This window comes from Doryrhamphus excisus, chromosome 15 (genome assembly GCF_030265055.1).
Source record: "Doryrhamphus excisus isolate RoL2022-K1 chromosome 15, RoL_Dexc_1.0, whole genome shotgun sequence".
Taxonomy (NCBI): Eukaryota; Metazoa; Chordata; class Actinopteri; order Syngnathiformes; family Syngnathidae; genus Doryrhamphus; species Doryrhamphus excisus.
The window spans coordinates 11,874,936-11,887,839 of record NC_080480.1 but is presented as its reverse complement, the minus strand read 5'-3'; the positions used below and the strand labels follow the sequence as shown (position 1 = coordinate 11,887,839).

General features: G+C 40.3%; 1 protein-coding gene across 11 annotated transcripts in view; it reads left to right on the top strand.

Moving 5' to 3' along the window:
- Positions 1–12,904, top strand: part of cep112 (centrosomal protein 112) — a 134,628-nt gene that overhangs the window by 64,465 nt on the left and 57,259 nt on the right. For all 11 annotated transcript variants that reach the window (XR_009119545.1, XM_058048964.1, XM_058048968.1 and 8 more), the window contains 2 exons: positions 2,340–2,522; positions 11,817–12,047. Coding sequence is in view for 10 of the 11 variants with exons in the window: in XM_058048964.1 (XP_057904947.1) it covers positions 2,340–2,522; positions 11,817–12,047 (414 nt within the window). In the remaining variant the exon portion in view is untranslated. The remainder of the gene's footprint in view (positions 1–2,339; positions 2,523–11,816; positions 12,048–12,904) is intronic.

Here is a 12,904-nt window from a genome sequence, read left to right as displayed (position 1 = left end):
TAATATTTTTTTCATTATATTACAAAATTCTTTTATTTTATTATTTTCTCTAGTTAGATTACAATTTTTTTCTCTTAAAATATTGACTTAATCTTGGAAATTTACTGCAGATTTTGAGTTATAAGCTAGTTGGTGCCAGGCTTTATTTTAGAATGTGTAGCAAAGCCTGCTGTTTCACAAAGATGAGGGCGATGATCATTTTTTTCACGTCTGGTTGTCATAAACTAAACATATTATTGTTATCACAGTTTTTACAAGTCCATTGTGCATAAAAGGGTGAAAGGCATGCAAAGGCATGGCCATCTGACGGTCATTGGCTGCTTAGTTACTAAGTGACAGAATAAGGGGCGTTCTCTTTCTTGCTTCTCTCCATCCTCCTCCTCGCAGCCAAGCCAGCCTCCCCTGCTGAGACCAGACAGGGCATCTGGTTTATTCTCCTCCACACCCTCCTCCTCTTGCTCCCTCCTTCTTCCCAAACATTTCACATTTCCCCCCACTGGGGTTTGTAAGAAGCCCATTATTACCTCACTGTCCCGCACACACAACCATGTCAGGCCAGGCTGACAGGAGTCGTGCTGTGCACTAACACCCCGTACTCTCCTCTGCATCTGTGGCGCCAAGCTGTGCCGTAACCCACTCTGTCTTCCATGTTTTAGAAGCGCCACGTCGGCTCCTTTAAGAATCACCAGCATCCTCCACTGCACTGCATGCTGGTACCGTGTGATGTCACAGCCGAGCGTCTTGCTGGGTTTGCTCTCTTGTCATCTTCTGCCTGTTTTTTTTTTTTTGCTTCTTCTTCTTCCTACAATGGATCTTTCTTGCCTCTTTCTACTTCGTCGTTTCACCTCTGATCTCTTCTGTTCTCCGAATTCCACATGGCCCAAGACACTTAACAGGAGTGTGAAGTAAGCCAAGGATGTCCATCCCCGGCATTATGCTTCCGTGTGTCCTGCTGAGGCAAAGACTTAGCTTGGATTCTGACTCCGAATTTGATTTATTATGTTTTTGCATGTAATAATAAAGCGTACATTTTTCTATGGAGCATACCATTGATCAAATTTGGTGATGGTTTATTAGTTTCGGACTGGCTTATTAAGAACGTTGCATTGAAGTACATAATATGTTTACACTTGGACTGCTTTGGGTAGACTTTGTCGCTCCATAAACTGCTAGCTTGTGGTGTTCTTAGCAGCTAATACACATTGTCTGCCTCATTGGTAACTAATCTTTTGGGATTAAATAACTTTTATACTAATGGTACCAAACTCCCCCGAGAACGGGAGATTCAATAGCCAATAAAATAAAGTGTCTTTTGTGACCTTCTTCACAAGACCGAGGATGGAATCCGGCTTCCTGTCGATATCCGCTCTTTCATCACCTGCTCTCAATAGCACACTAGATCCACAGATCGAGCTTAGGGGTAGACCAGGCACGTACCGGGCATTGAGGCGCTGGATCGCTGTTCTGGCCATCCAGGTAGGGTGCCGTCAAAACACAATATGCAGGGGATTAGCTTCAAAGCAAGCCCCCTGAGGCCCCTCACTGTCCCTCCGAGGCTCCGGCTGGGGGCTGCTCGGCACGCCGGTGTCCCCTCCGACACCAGTGCCACCATGGGGGACCGGGGAACAGAGCGGAGCCTGGGAAAGGCTTGCTGTCTGGCGGGGCTTGGAGATCAACTCTCAGCTGGTGAGCTTGAGCTGCCAGTCTGATTAAGCTGAAAAACTCACCAGTTGTTTATTGGCTATTTCATAAAACAGGGTCTTCTCCAAAGTGGCGTTTTGTGGTGGGGGTATGCGGCAATTATTGGTATAAACTGCTGATTATTTTTATTTTAGTTTTATTGTAGTGTGTGAGAAATCGTTCATTTTCACGTTTTTTTTTTGCGTGGTAGTCTTCACCTAAGCCGATTTTCACATGCTGTCAGACGCCTAGCATGGGGGCATCGGTTAGTCTCTGCAAACAGATGGCTAACCCCTGCAAGCTTTCATACACAACCCAAGCTAGATGTTCTTTTATACGCCGATCATAGAAGACGGTTAGCGGGGACCGGGTGGAAGACAGACGAATGACACATTTATGGCCAGGGTATACACAGTGAGGCGAGGTGAGAGGGCGGCGGGGCGGTGTGGGGGGTTGTGGGGTTCCCAGATGTAAACATGCCACCGCGTGTCGTCTCCTGACGATGCAAAGAAACTTTTTGAGGGTGTTCCCAAAACATCCAACCAACAGCACCAGACCAGTTGGTTGGAGGGTTCAAGGAAATTGGATGGACAAGTTGTCATGACGACGGAGTTGCCAAGTGGCTGATGAAGTCTTTCTTTGCCCGCTTGTCCAATCAGATGGCTGAGCAGCGCGCCAAGCACGAGCAGGAGAGGACACGCCTGCAACAGCAGCATTGCGCCGAAAAGGACAGCCTTGTCCAGGAGCGCCAGCGGGAGGTGAGCAGCCTGGAGAGCCAGGCCAGGGCCGCCTTGCAGCAGCACCAGCAACACACTCAGGAGTGGAGGAAGCGTGATGCCCAGGTAGGGGGTCTCCACTGATCCATGTTCGTATGCACACATGCTAACCCAAACTGGTCTCCTGTGGACTACAGTTTCGTATGATCCCTCGTTTTTTTTTCCTGGGGTTTCAAAAGCACAGCAGGTTTCTGGACACTTGAAGTTGATATTCCGGTGATTACGTTTGGTGGAATATTTTTTTTCTCACGTTAGAATACACGGAGGGAAATTTTTATTTGGGCTGAATTCACGTTAAAAAACTTTTTCAGGGAATTTATGTAAAAACTTTTAATTTTATTACTTTTATCACTAACTGAGAATTGGTAAAAAAAAAAAAAAAAAAAAAAATCGGAAACCACTGGTAGCTAAATCTCTTCCTGACCTTTTGTGTTTGTATGTTTGTACGGCGGTCCGATGTATGGCATAGGATACCATTTTAATGCTATTGATATTGATCTATTCTTCCAAAGCAGCAGCTCTTCGTCCCATGGTGGTGCTCGCTATGTCTTCGCCTAAGCTAGCCTTAGCGCTCTGTGGGGGGGCACACTTGCAGTTTGAGATATGTTGGATACTTCATTTTTTTGTTGTTATTGGCTTGAAAGAAAATACATCTGGATAGAAATAACAGAAATCGGGGGCATAACTGTCAAAAATAATGTAACTATTGGGTTCATATTGTTTTTTTGGGAGAAAATAATGTGGTTATGGTTAATGATGGCCTTGTTAGCATTATTTTTATGTGCCTTTTCTTATATTATCAGAAAACGTCCCTCCCAGTGACACTAGCTAGTTGACTTTCCTATTGACGGTGCCATGTCAGCCATATTTCACTTGTGTGTGTGTGTAGCGTGTAGTAAAATGTCGTGTTGATTTCTCAGGAGGTGACACAATACACACTTCCTGTCCTCTCATCCCGACATCCTCACTTTCTGTTTGCTCGTCTCGAATACCGAGAGTAGAGATCACATGCCTGCCGAGTGTCAAACGTCAAAAGTCGTAAAAAGATCCCAATTTTCATTCAGGACAGGACGACGAGGTTCTTGGAAAAGTTGATGCTATGCTTTGACTTCTTGTGCTGGGGGGGACTGGGGGGGGGGGATCTGATGCTGAATTGACAAGCAACTGACACACTAGCAACTTGCATGTATAAAAGATGAGGCTTTTTTAACATTTAGCAAGACTACTTACTATTAAATAGAAGTTGCTTCCCCTTTAGGGAACTCTCTCATCTTTCCTGTCACATGGATAGCAACACTTCTTTAAACACTTCCATCACGCTAAAATGCAATGAAAATATTTTAATTGTCAGTGCACACAGCAATTATAGCAGCATGGTATTGCAGATACTGTATGATGCCCGCAAGCACTGCAAAGCATTTCCATTATAATTCAAGTTAAATAGCACCATTGGGTTGTATATATGTTTAATGTTGCTATATGTAAATAACAATGAGCACATTAGACAATTAATTCATACCATATGTGGCGTATGCATGCACTAGTGAGGGGCTGTAAAGTTCATGGCTGGTGAGGAACTGTGTGACAAAGCAATTTTAATTTAAGTTTTATTGAATTACCGTCGCAGGGGTATGCTGGAGCCTATCCCAGCTGACTTCAGGCGAGAGGCGGAGTACACACTGGACTGGTCGGCATTATTAATTCCTGATATATTATTAAAATAGTGGGTCATGTGACAAAGCAATTTTAATTTATTTAAGTTTTATTGAATTACCGAGTATCAGCAGCACCTCCGTTGTGACCATATAATGTTGACTCGTTTGCTTTGATACTCATCAGTATTACCAGATTACCATAGTTCAAGCGACATAACACCATCGGGTTGTATATATGTTTAATGTTACTATATGTAAATAACAATGAGCACATTAGACAATTAATTCATACCATATGCGGCCATGCATGCTGGTATGAATGCACTAGGGAGGGACTGTAAAGTTCATGGCTGGTGAGGAACTGTGTCATGTGACAAAGCAATTTTAATTTATTTAAGTTTTATTGAATTACCATTAAGAAAACCGAGTATCAGCAGCACCTCCGGTGGTTGTGACCATATAGTGTTGACTCGTTTGCTTTGATACTCATCAGTATTACCAGATTACCATAGTTCAAGCTACATAACACCATTGGGTTGTATATATGTTTAATGTTACTATATGTAAATAACAATGAGACAATTAATTCATACTGGTATGCATGCACTAGGGAGGGGCTCTAAAGTCCATGGCTGGTGAGGAACTGACTCCTGCAGAGTTTTTTTTAAGGTTAATATAGGTTGCTCATTAAGAGAACCAAAAAAAAACAAGGTGATGATTCATTCATTCATTAATTCATTCATTCATTTTCTACCGCTTATCCTCACGAGGGTCACTGAGGTGCTGGAGCCTATCCCAGCTGTCTTGGGGCCAGAGGCGGGGTACACCCTGGACTGGTGGGTGATTATTCACTTTGGTAAAAAAAAAAAAAATCAGTTACTTAAGACTTTTGCATCAAGCCAACGCCCCTGCGTGGGTGGGACTCAAGGATCGGTTGAGCTAGCGTAGCACACTTTCTCATTACGGGATTGCCTGCATGCTGTACTTAGTGACATTTTCCAGACAATTTCATCACAAAAATATTGAAAAGCCAGTAAACCTCACTCTTCGGCCCCGTAAGCATCATGCTGGACGTTGACTTATAGCTTAAAGCTTGCGGGCTTGCACACGGGGCGGGCCAAATCGGTTAGTTGTTCCATTTTTCTCCACCAACTCCTCCTTTCAAATCCTGTCCTGAATCTTGATGTATTTTCTTGGAGCACACACCATCTGGTCATCAAACAGCATCGAGTCTCACTTCTCTTATGAGATCTCTTCCATGGACTAACTAAGGATGCTGTCAGTTTTTCAAAGCGTTTCCATCCCAGCTATCTGATTCGGACGAGTCAAGTGGCGAGCGTGATGACAAACACAAGCGGCTGAGAAGATGTGTGATGAAGACAACAAGGCAGACAGTCGTAGACTGGTGCTTGTGTACTGTCATTTACTGTATGACTGTCCCTGTCAAGGGGACTTGTCTTATATTTCTCACTGATTTCCTGCAGTAGACAAGCGTTTCACTCCGTTTGCATGTCAGCCTTAAATGATTGCATGTCATCGCCCCACTTTTTTTCCCCCCGTTAATTTGACTGATCATAGAGGAAGAAGAGCATCGTCTGTTCAAAAGCGTGAACTTATTGAGGATGTGCATATATCAAATGTTGAGGTGCTTGAGTTTGACTGACAATGATGAAACATTAATGAGAATAGAAACGCATCAGAAGAGCTTACATTTAAAAAAAAATTATGTTTGAATCCAGTTATGTCTGTATAGCAGAGAGGGTGATTATATTTTGTAACGAAATAGTACTCTTTTAACTGTACAGTAACACAAAATATATTGTGCATTTATGTACACAGTACCACTAGATTAACCACGGTTAGTGTCTTCCTGTTTTTTGGTTAAAGTTGAAAATTGTGTCTTGGTTTGCATACATTTTCCCGTTTGGCGTACAATGTAATGCATCCCATTTTTTTCAACACATCTTGATGTGTTCATTCCACCATAGAAGATATGTCATGCTACATATATCGGTATCAGTATCGGCTGATATCGGTATATGAAATTGAGAGTTGGACAATATCGGCATATCGATATTTTTCATCAATAAAGCCAATATCGGACATCCCAAGGTTCCACTCTAATTAGATAATGATTATTTGGCTATTGTATCTATTAGTTTTTACAATACAAATACAAAGAATTCTATCCTAATCAAGTATAATAAATCCGAAGAATTCTACCCACAATAAAACTAAAATGAAGCAAAAATGAAACAATAAATGAACAAATATGGCTGACTATATTACATTATAGTGCAACCTTCAAAGTTCGAACACCGTAGAAGTGGTACAATTTTGAGCTCAACCAAGATGTTCTGCAAAAATAAAGCAGTGGTTCTTAACCTTTTTTGGAGGTCCTGAACCCCAACAGTTTCATATACACATTCACCAAACCCTTCTTGAGTATATATATGTTTTTCCGTAATTCATGCAACTCCATGTCGTGCATATTCATCCAACCACTTTCTTTTCAAGAAAGACATCACACGATGTACTACCACGTCAGCAACTTGATTGGCTAAGCAATGTCACGTGATCATCTGCAGCCAATGATGGCCAAATGCTGTGTAAAGTGTGTTCCTTTCTGATGCCACTGCAGAAAATTACCTGTGATGGCAAAGACAAAATATATGATGATAACCATAGAAACCATAGAAACAGAAAATGGTCCTTAATATCACATAGTAAAAGATTTGGCTGCTCAGTTGAAAAAGGGCATGTAATAATATCAATAATTAAATATCACAATGCATGATTAATTCCATCCATCCATCCATTTTCTATTCCGCTTATCCTCATTAGGGTTGCGTGGGTATGCTGGAGCCTATCCCAGCTGACTTCGGGTGAGAGGCGGAGTACACACTGGACTGGTCGGCATTATTAATTCCTGATATATTATTAAAATAGTGCATCATGTGACAAAGCATTTTTTATTTATTTAAGTTTTATTGAAGTACTGTCGTGGGGGGGTGCTGGAGCCTATCCCAGCTGACTTCAGGCGAGAGGCGGAGTACACACTGGACTGGTCGGCATTATTAATTCCTGATATATTATTAAAATAGTGTATCATGTGACAAAGCAATTTTAATTTATTTAAGTTTTATTGAATTACCATTAAGAAAACCGAGTATCAGCAGCACCTCCGGGGGTTGTGACCATATAATGTTGACTCGGTTGCTTTGATACTCATCAGTATTACCAGCGATTATCTCATGTGTGGAAAAACAAAAGGTACGAACCACATCTTTATGCAGGATGATAGTACATCGGTTTAGCTACTGCACACTACTGCACACTTGTCACATTATCGCACTTTAGGATACTGTACAGATGTTTTGCAGTTTCTGTGTGATTTCTCTTGATCTTTGAACTTATACGCTGATGTTCTGTCAGCCTTTTATCTTCCTTGGAGCAGACAAACCGTGACCCACATTCTTCTATTTGGTACCGTTTCTGATATCTCTACATCAGCCTCTTCTCCATGTGCACTCACTACACTCAGTCTGTCCTGTTTCTATGTGTGTCATTCGCCATGTCACAGCCAATAGGGGGATCACTCTCTACTCATGAAAGCATTTTTTTTTCAAGACACATCATCCATAATTTTTAATGAGAATTATACATTAAAGACTCTTGAGGGCTCAGATCAAATAATTAAATATAGCGTTTTTATGCTGTTTTATGGCGGTTATTTTTGTGTTTGTGCACACAAGCTAAAGCATCAGCTCTTTCGGGTGACGTTTCTTGTCCAAAGTCGCCTTGATTCTCTCCAGTGTTGGCTTGAAACGCTTCTTTCTGTGCGATGCCCAAGCATTTGAGCAAGGTTTAGCCTGAAGGAGTGCAATCCGCAGTAAGAAACTGTGTAAAAGCAAGGCTTGTAATGAGTGTGCAATAGCCACATACCACAGGCAATGTAGGTTTTTCTTATGTGGTGTATTAAAAATGGTTGAAAACATTATTGAATATAAGATATTATTTAGCAACATTAGGTACAACCCCGGTACCAGGCCTCTTGCCCAAAGACTGGGGTCGGCTCCAGCATACCCTCGACCCTAGTGAGGATAAACAGCATAGAAGATAGATGGATGGATGGAGGTACAACCCCTGAAAATGACATTAATCCCTCAATAATGGCACCTATACATACTACAGCATAGATGATTGAGTTTTATATGACAAATCAGACATCAATCTGAAGCACTGGGACCGGGTGCCAATATTTCATAACTCTCCAGATGGTGCTGGAACTAATTAACAGCAATAAACAAGGGACGATGCTATATCTACGCCAGTGTTTCACATACATAGTGTTTCTTTAATGGTGGCCCGCCACTACAAATTGATTTCCATAATTAGATTAGATTAGATTAGATTCAACTTTATTGTTATTGCTCATGTCACTGGTACAGGGCAACAAAATGCAGTTAGCATCCAACCAGAAGTGCAATTTTATAAGTACCTTAGTAGTAAGTAAATGTAGAAAAATGGACAGATCTATGTACAAACTATAACAGGCTATGACTATAATACAGTGAGGATACGTACAGGGATATAAATGACTATAATATGGCTATTGCAGATTATACAGATTATAAACAGTATGCACAGTATGGATGTGACAATATATAATAACAGTAATATGTACAGTATTGCAATGAATGCTAATGGTAATGGTTTTATTTCATTTGAACATGCATCAGATTACAATTGAGTGCATCCCATAATCAGTTCACAGTTCCACATGTCCAAAAGGAGTAGGAAGAAGCAAAGCTTATTAAATCCTACCCGTCCATCTGGTACTTTTACAATCAGTGACTGTTACATTTATTCACTTCCTGCTTTCCTAATATAGTTTAAGTTTTTTTTTTTTTTTTTATTTTATTTTTGTCACTTACCAAAGTACGAGGTGATATGACCATACAATGACATAATGGGTACCATAGTAAGTGTCAATATAGTGATATGTATAGCACATCATGACTGGTTCAAGACTCATCATCCATAATAACAATAATAATAATAATAGTAGTAGTTGGGAAATGGTTTTTCAGGGACAACCCATGAAAAAGGCCCAGACCTCCTTCAAACTAAAGTACCTTGAAACTAAAACTTTGATTTTCCTTTGTTCTGTCATGATGAACATGTATACAGGCTTACTGGTACAGTAAAGTCTCGTTATATCGTTATCGGTTATATCGAAGTACTGCTTATTACGATACTATTTTCATTTCCCGGCAAATTTCTAGTCTTTTATGATATAATTAGTTCCGTTAGTACGATACCCGGTTATTATGATAATCCAGTTACTACGATGCCCTTTTCATCGCCCGCCAGCCAATTTGGTCTGCTTATATCGATACAAAAGCAGCTTAAATCAATCTTTGCTTAAGGATTTCAATACCAAAAAAGAACACGGCGAACGGCTGCTTCCAATCAACTTTATTTTTCACACTTCCACCACCAGAGCACAGCACACACACCGATTCCCGCACTTCCTGGTTCACAGGTCATGCTCAACCCGCCCCACATAGCTTGCCAAACACATGCCTGCAACAGAAGAACCAACTGACATAGCATACACACCTATTCCAACAAAGACACAAGCGTACAAATACATGTATTTAATTGTGTTGTATTCAGATATCTTTTTATTCTATACACACGAGAGAAACCACGAACGCAGTTGGTTCTTCTGTTGCAGGCATGTGTTTGGCCAGCTATGTGGGGCGGGTTGAGCATGACCTGTGAACCAGGAAGTGCGGGAATCGGTGTGTGTGCTGTGCTCTGGTGGTGGAAGTGTGAAAAATAAAGTTGACTGGAAGCAGCCGTTCGCCGTGTTCTTTTTTGGTATTGAAATCCTTAAGCAAAGATTGATTTAAGCTGCTCGACATTGTTCTATACTATAGAACAATGTCGAGTGCATTATTGCCCACTTTTAATGCAGTTCGGCGCAGGATCGGATATATCGACAGTCCGGTTATATCGATATTTTTTCCGACTCCCGACAATATCGATATAACGAGACTTTACTGTAGTTGATGGAATCTCTAACTCTCCTGGGTGTACTTCTGAGTGAGTTTGGTGGGGCCTAGACCCTGAAAACATGCAAAATTTTAGTACTTTAAAGCCCTCAAAACGGCAATATAGTTAGTAATGATAATTGTAAAGAACGAGGTGGGATTTGTTGGGGTACAATTCCTGGAGGTTTCCCAAACCCCCAAACCAGAGTGGTAATGGTGATGGTTTAATTTATTTTGAGTATGTATACAAGTTACATTGGAATACATCACATAGTACAATTCACAGGAAGGAGCAGAGCTTATTTACCGTATTTTCTTATTTACCGGAGTATAAGTCGCACAAGGCCAAAAATGCATCATGAGGTAGAAAAAACCTGCACTGGAGTACAAGTCGCATTTTTTGCGGGTAATTTATTTTACAAACTACTTGACCAAAACAGACATTACATCCTCTTGGAAGGCAAGTTTTAACAATAAAAGAATAGAGAACAGGCTGAATAGCTGTAAGATATGCTAACACAATGGTTATTCAGCTACACAAAAAATAAACTTGAACAGAAAATTTAATTTATAAGTCGCTCTGCAGTATAAGTCGCAGGAACAGCCAACCTATGAAAAAAAGTGCGACTTATAGTCCAGAAAATACGGTAACCTTACGCCTCATCTTTTTTTATATCCCTTGCAATACACTTCCTGTATTCCCAATGTACAAGGTAGTATAACAATGTGATAAAATGGGAGTCAAGGTTGTAGTGGTAGACATCAGTTTTGGGGTTTTTTTGATGATTTTTGTTTGTCATGAATATGCGTACCAGATTTTGTGTCAATATTAGCAAGTGCTAATATTTAAAAACTAATAACACACATGGCGCTAATAATAGGGCGTTGTGGACAAATAAAACTTGCACAGGATGCACATGCTTGTTGAGTTTTTGATCGCTTTTGTTCCCCAAATAATAATAATAATAATTGTGTTTCAATGTGTTTATTATTGTGGTTGAAGTTGACGGTTAACAAGCTGTTTATAATATTGTGGGTTATGTCACCATACCAGGGACAAAGTATTAGAAACAGCTTTCAGTCTATTTGCCACCTTTTCTCTGCAAGGATTCTTCATCACCCCCAAAAAAGCGTTGCCATTTTAGGAGAATTATCATCAATTCCTTTTGAAGTTTTGACATGTTGCAAAAGTCTTTGAGATGTAACTTAATTACGTCTGTCAAGTCCAGACTATTTCTGGTGTTTCAGAGAGGCAAATAGACGGGTGGCTCTTATTAGCATTCCCACTTTGTAATGTTGACGGTCCCTGGCAGCTATTAAAGAGGGCTCTTCTGGGCAAAGTCAAGGCTGAGTACGTTCAAAAAGAGAGGCCAGCAGATTGAAAGGGGGTCATGACATTTTAGAGGTTACCCACACTTATGGCGAACACCAAGGAAAACAGATTTAAGCATGTCACGTTTTGTGAATGAATTTTAAATCTTGTCAACATGATACAACCAACAACATAAAAAATCAATGAGTAAAATTAATCTAAAATAAAGTAAAACTACTCACGAATGACATGGATATTTCTTGTAACATGGACAAGATACAGTTTATATACATATCAAATCATTAAAGACAAGAATTCTGTGTCTTTTCAGGCGATTTCCGATTTGGAGGCCCAGTTGTCGTGTTTGCGTGAGGAACTCCACGTGGATCGTGTCCAACATAAGCAACAGCTGGCCAAGATGGCAGTGCTCCGAGAGGAGGAAAAGCAGAGGGCTTACCTGGACAAAGACGCGTCCCTAAAGCGGCTCCGCTCTGACATGGAAAGCATTCACAACGAGCTTGAGAGAAATCACCAGCAAGAGAAGGAAGCTGCTGAGGAGAAGGTAACAAATATCAGGAGAGTTCCTTGACAGTGGTGTCGGAAGTGGGATGTTTAGATGCAAGTGGTTGTCAGTGGTGTGTCCAATCAATGTCAAAGATGGGTGGGACTGATGACCAGAATGTGTTTGGTGGTTAGTATACAGTTGTTTCCACTCAAAATACCCTACCAAAACTTTACCAACTCAAGGCCCACTTGAAAATCTAAAAAAATGTCCGCGGCCCACCTTTGTCCTATAAAGTACATATATGAAATGCTGCGTTCTCAGAGCACTTAATTTATTATTATTATGATTATTATAAAGATTAAGGATTGAAATGAAAGCAGGGAGATAAAGGAAGCCCAAACTTTTAATCTAATTAATTCTCCTACTTTTCATAACTGCATTCAAGACTGGCATGATGACCAGAGAGCTACGTTCCAATCATAAACTGTATAAGGTTCCTAAAATATTGTGACAGGTCAATAACACTCAAAAGGTTATTACTTGTATATAAATATTTTAAAATAAATATTATAAATAAATATATAATAAATAAATATATAACTATATAAATATAACTATATAAATATAAATATATATAACTATTCATCAAATCATGCAATAAATCTTTTACAATCAAAATAATTTTTTAAATAATATTTGCAAAAATGAATCATATTTTTAATGATCTCTCATGGCCCACCTGCAGTACTACCACGGCCCACATTGGGAATCACTGCCCCAGAGTTTTGTGACAAATGGTGTCAGAAGTGGGGTTGTTAGTTGTGATTGGACCTAGCGGGACGACCTGAAAAACTCATTCATTCATTCATTTTCTACCGCTTATCCTCACGAGGGTCGCAGGGGTGCTGGAGCCT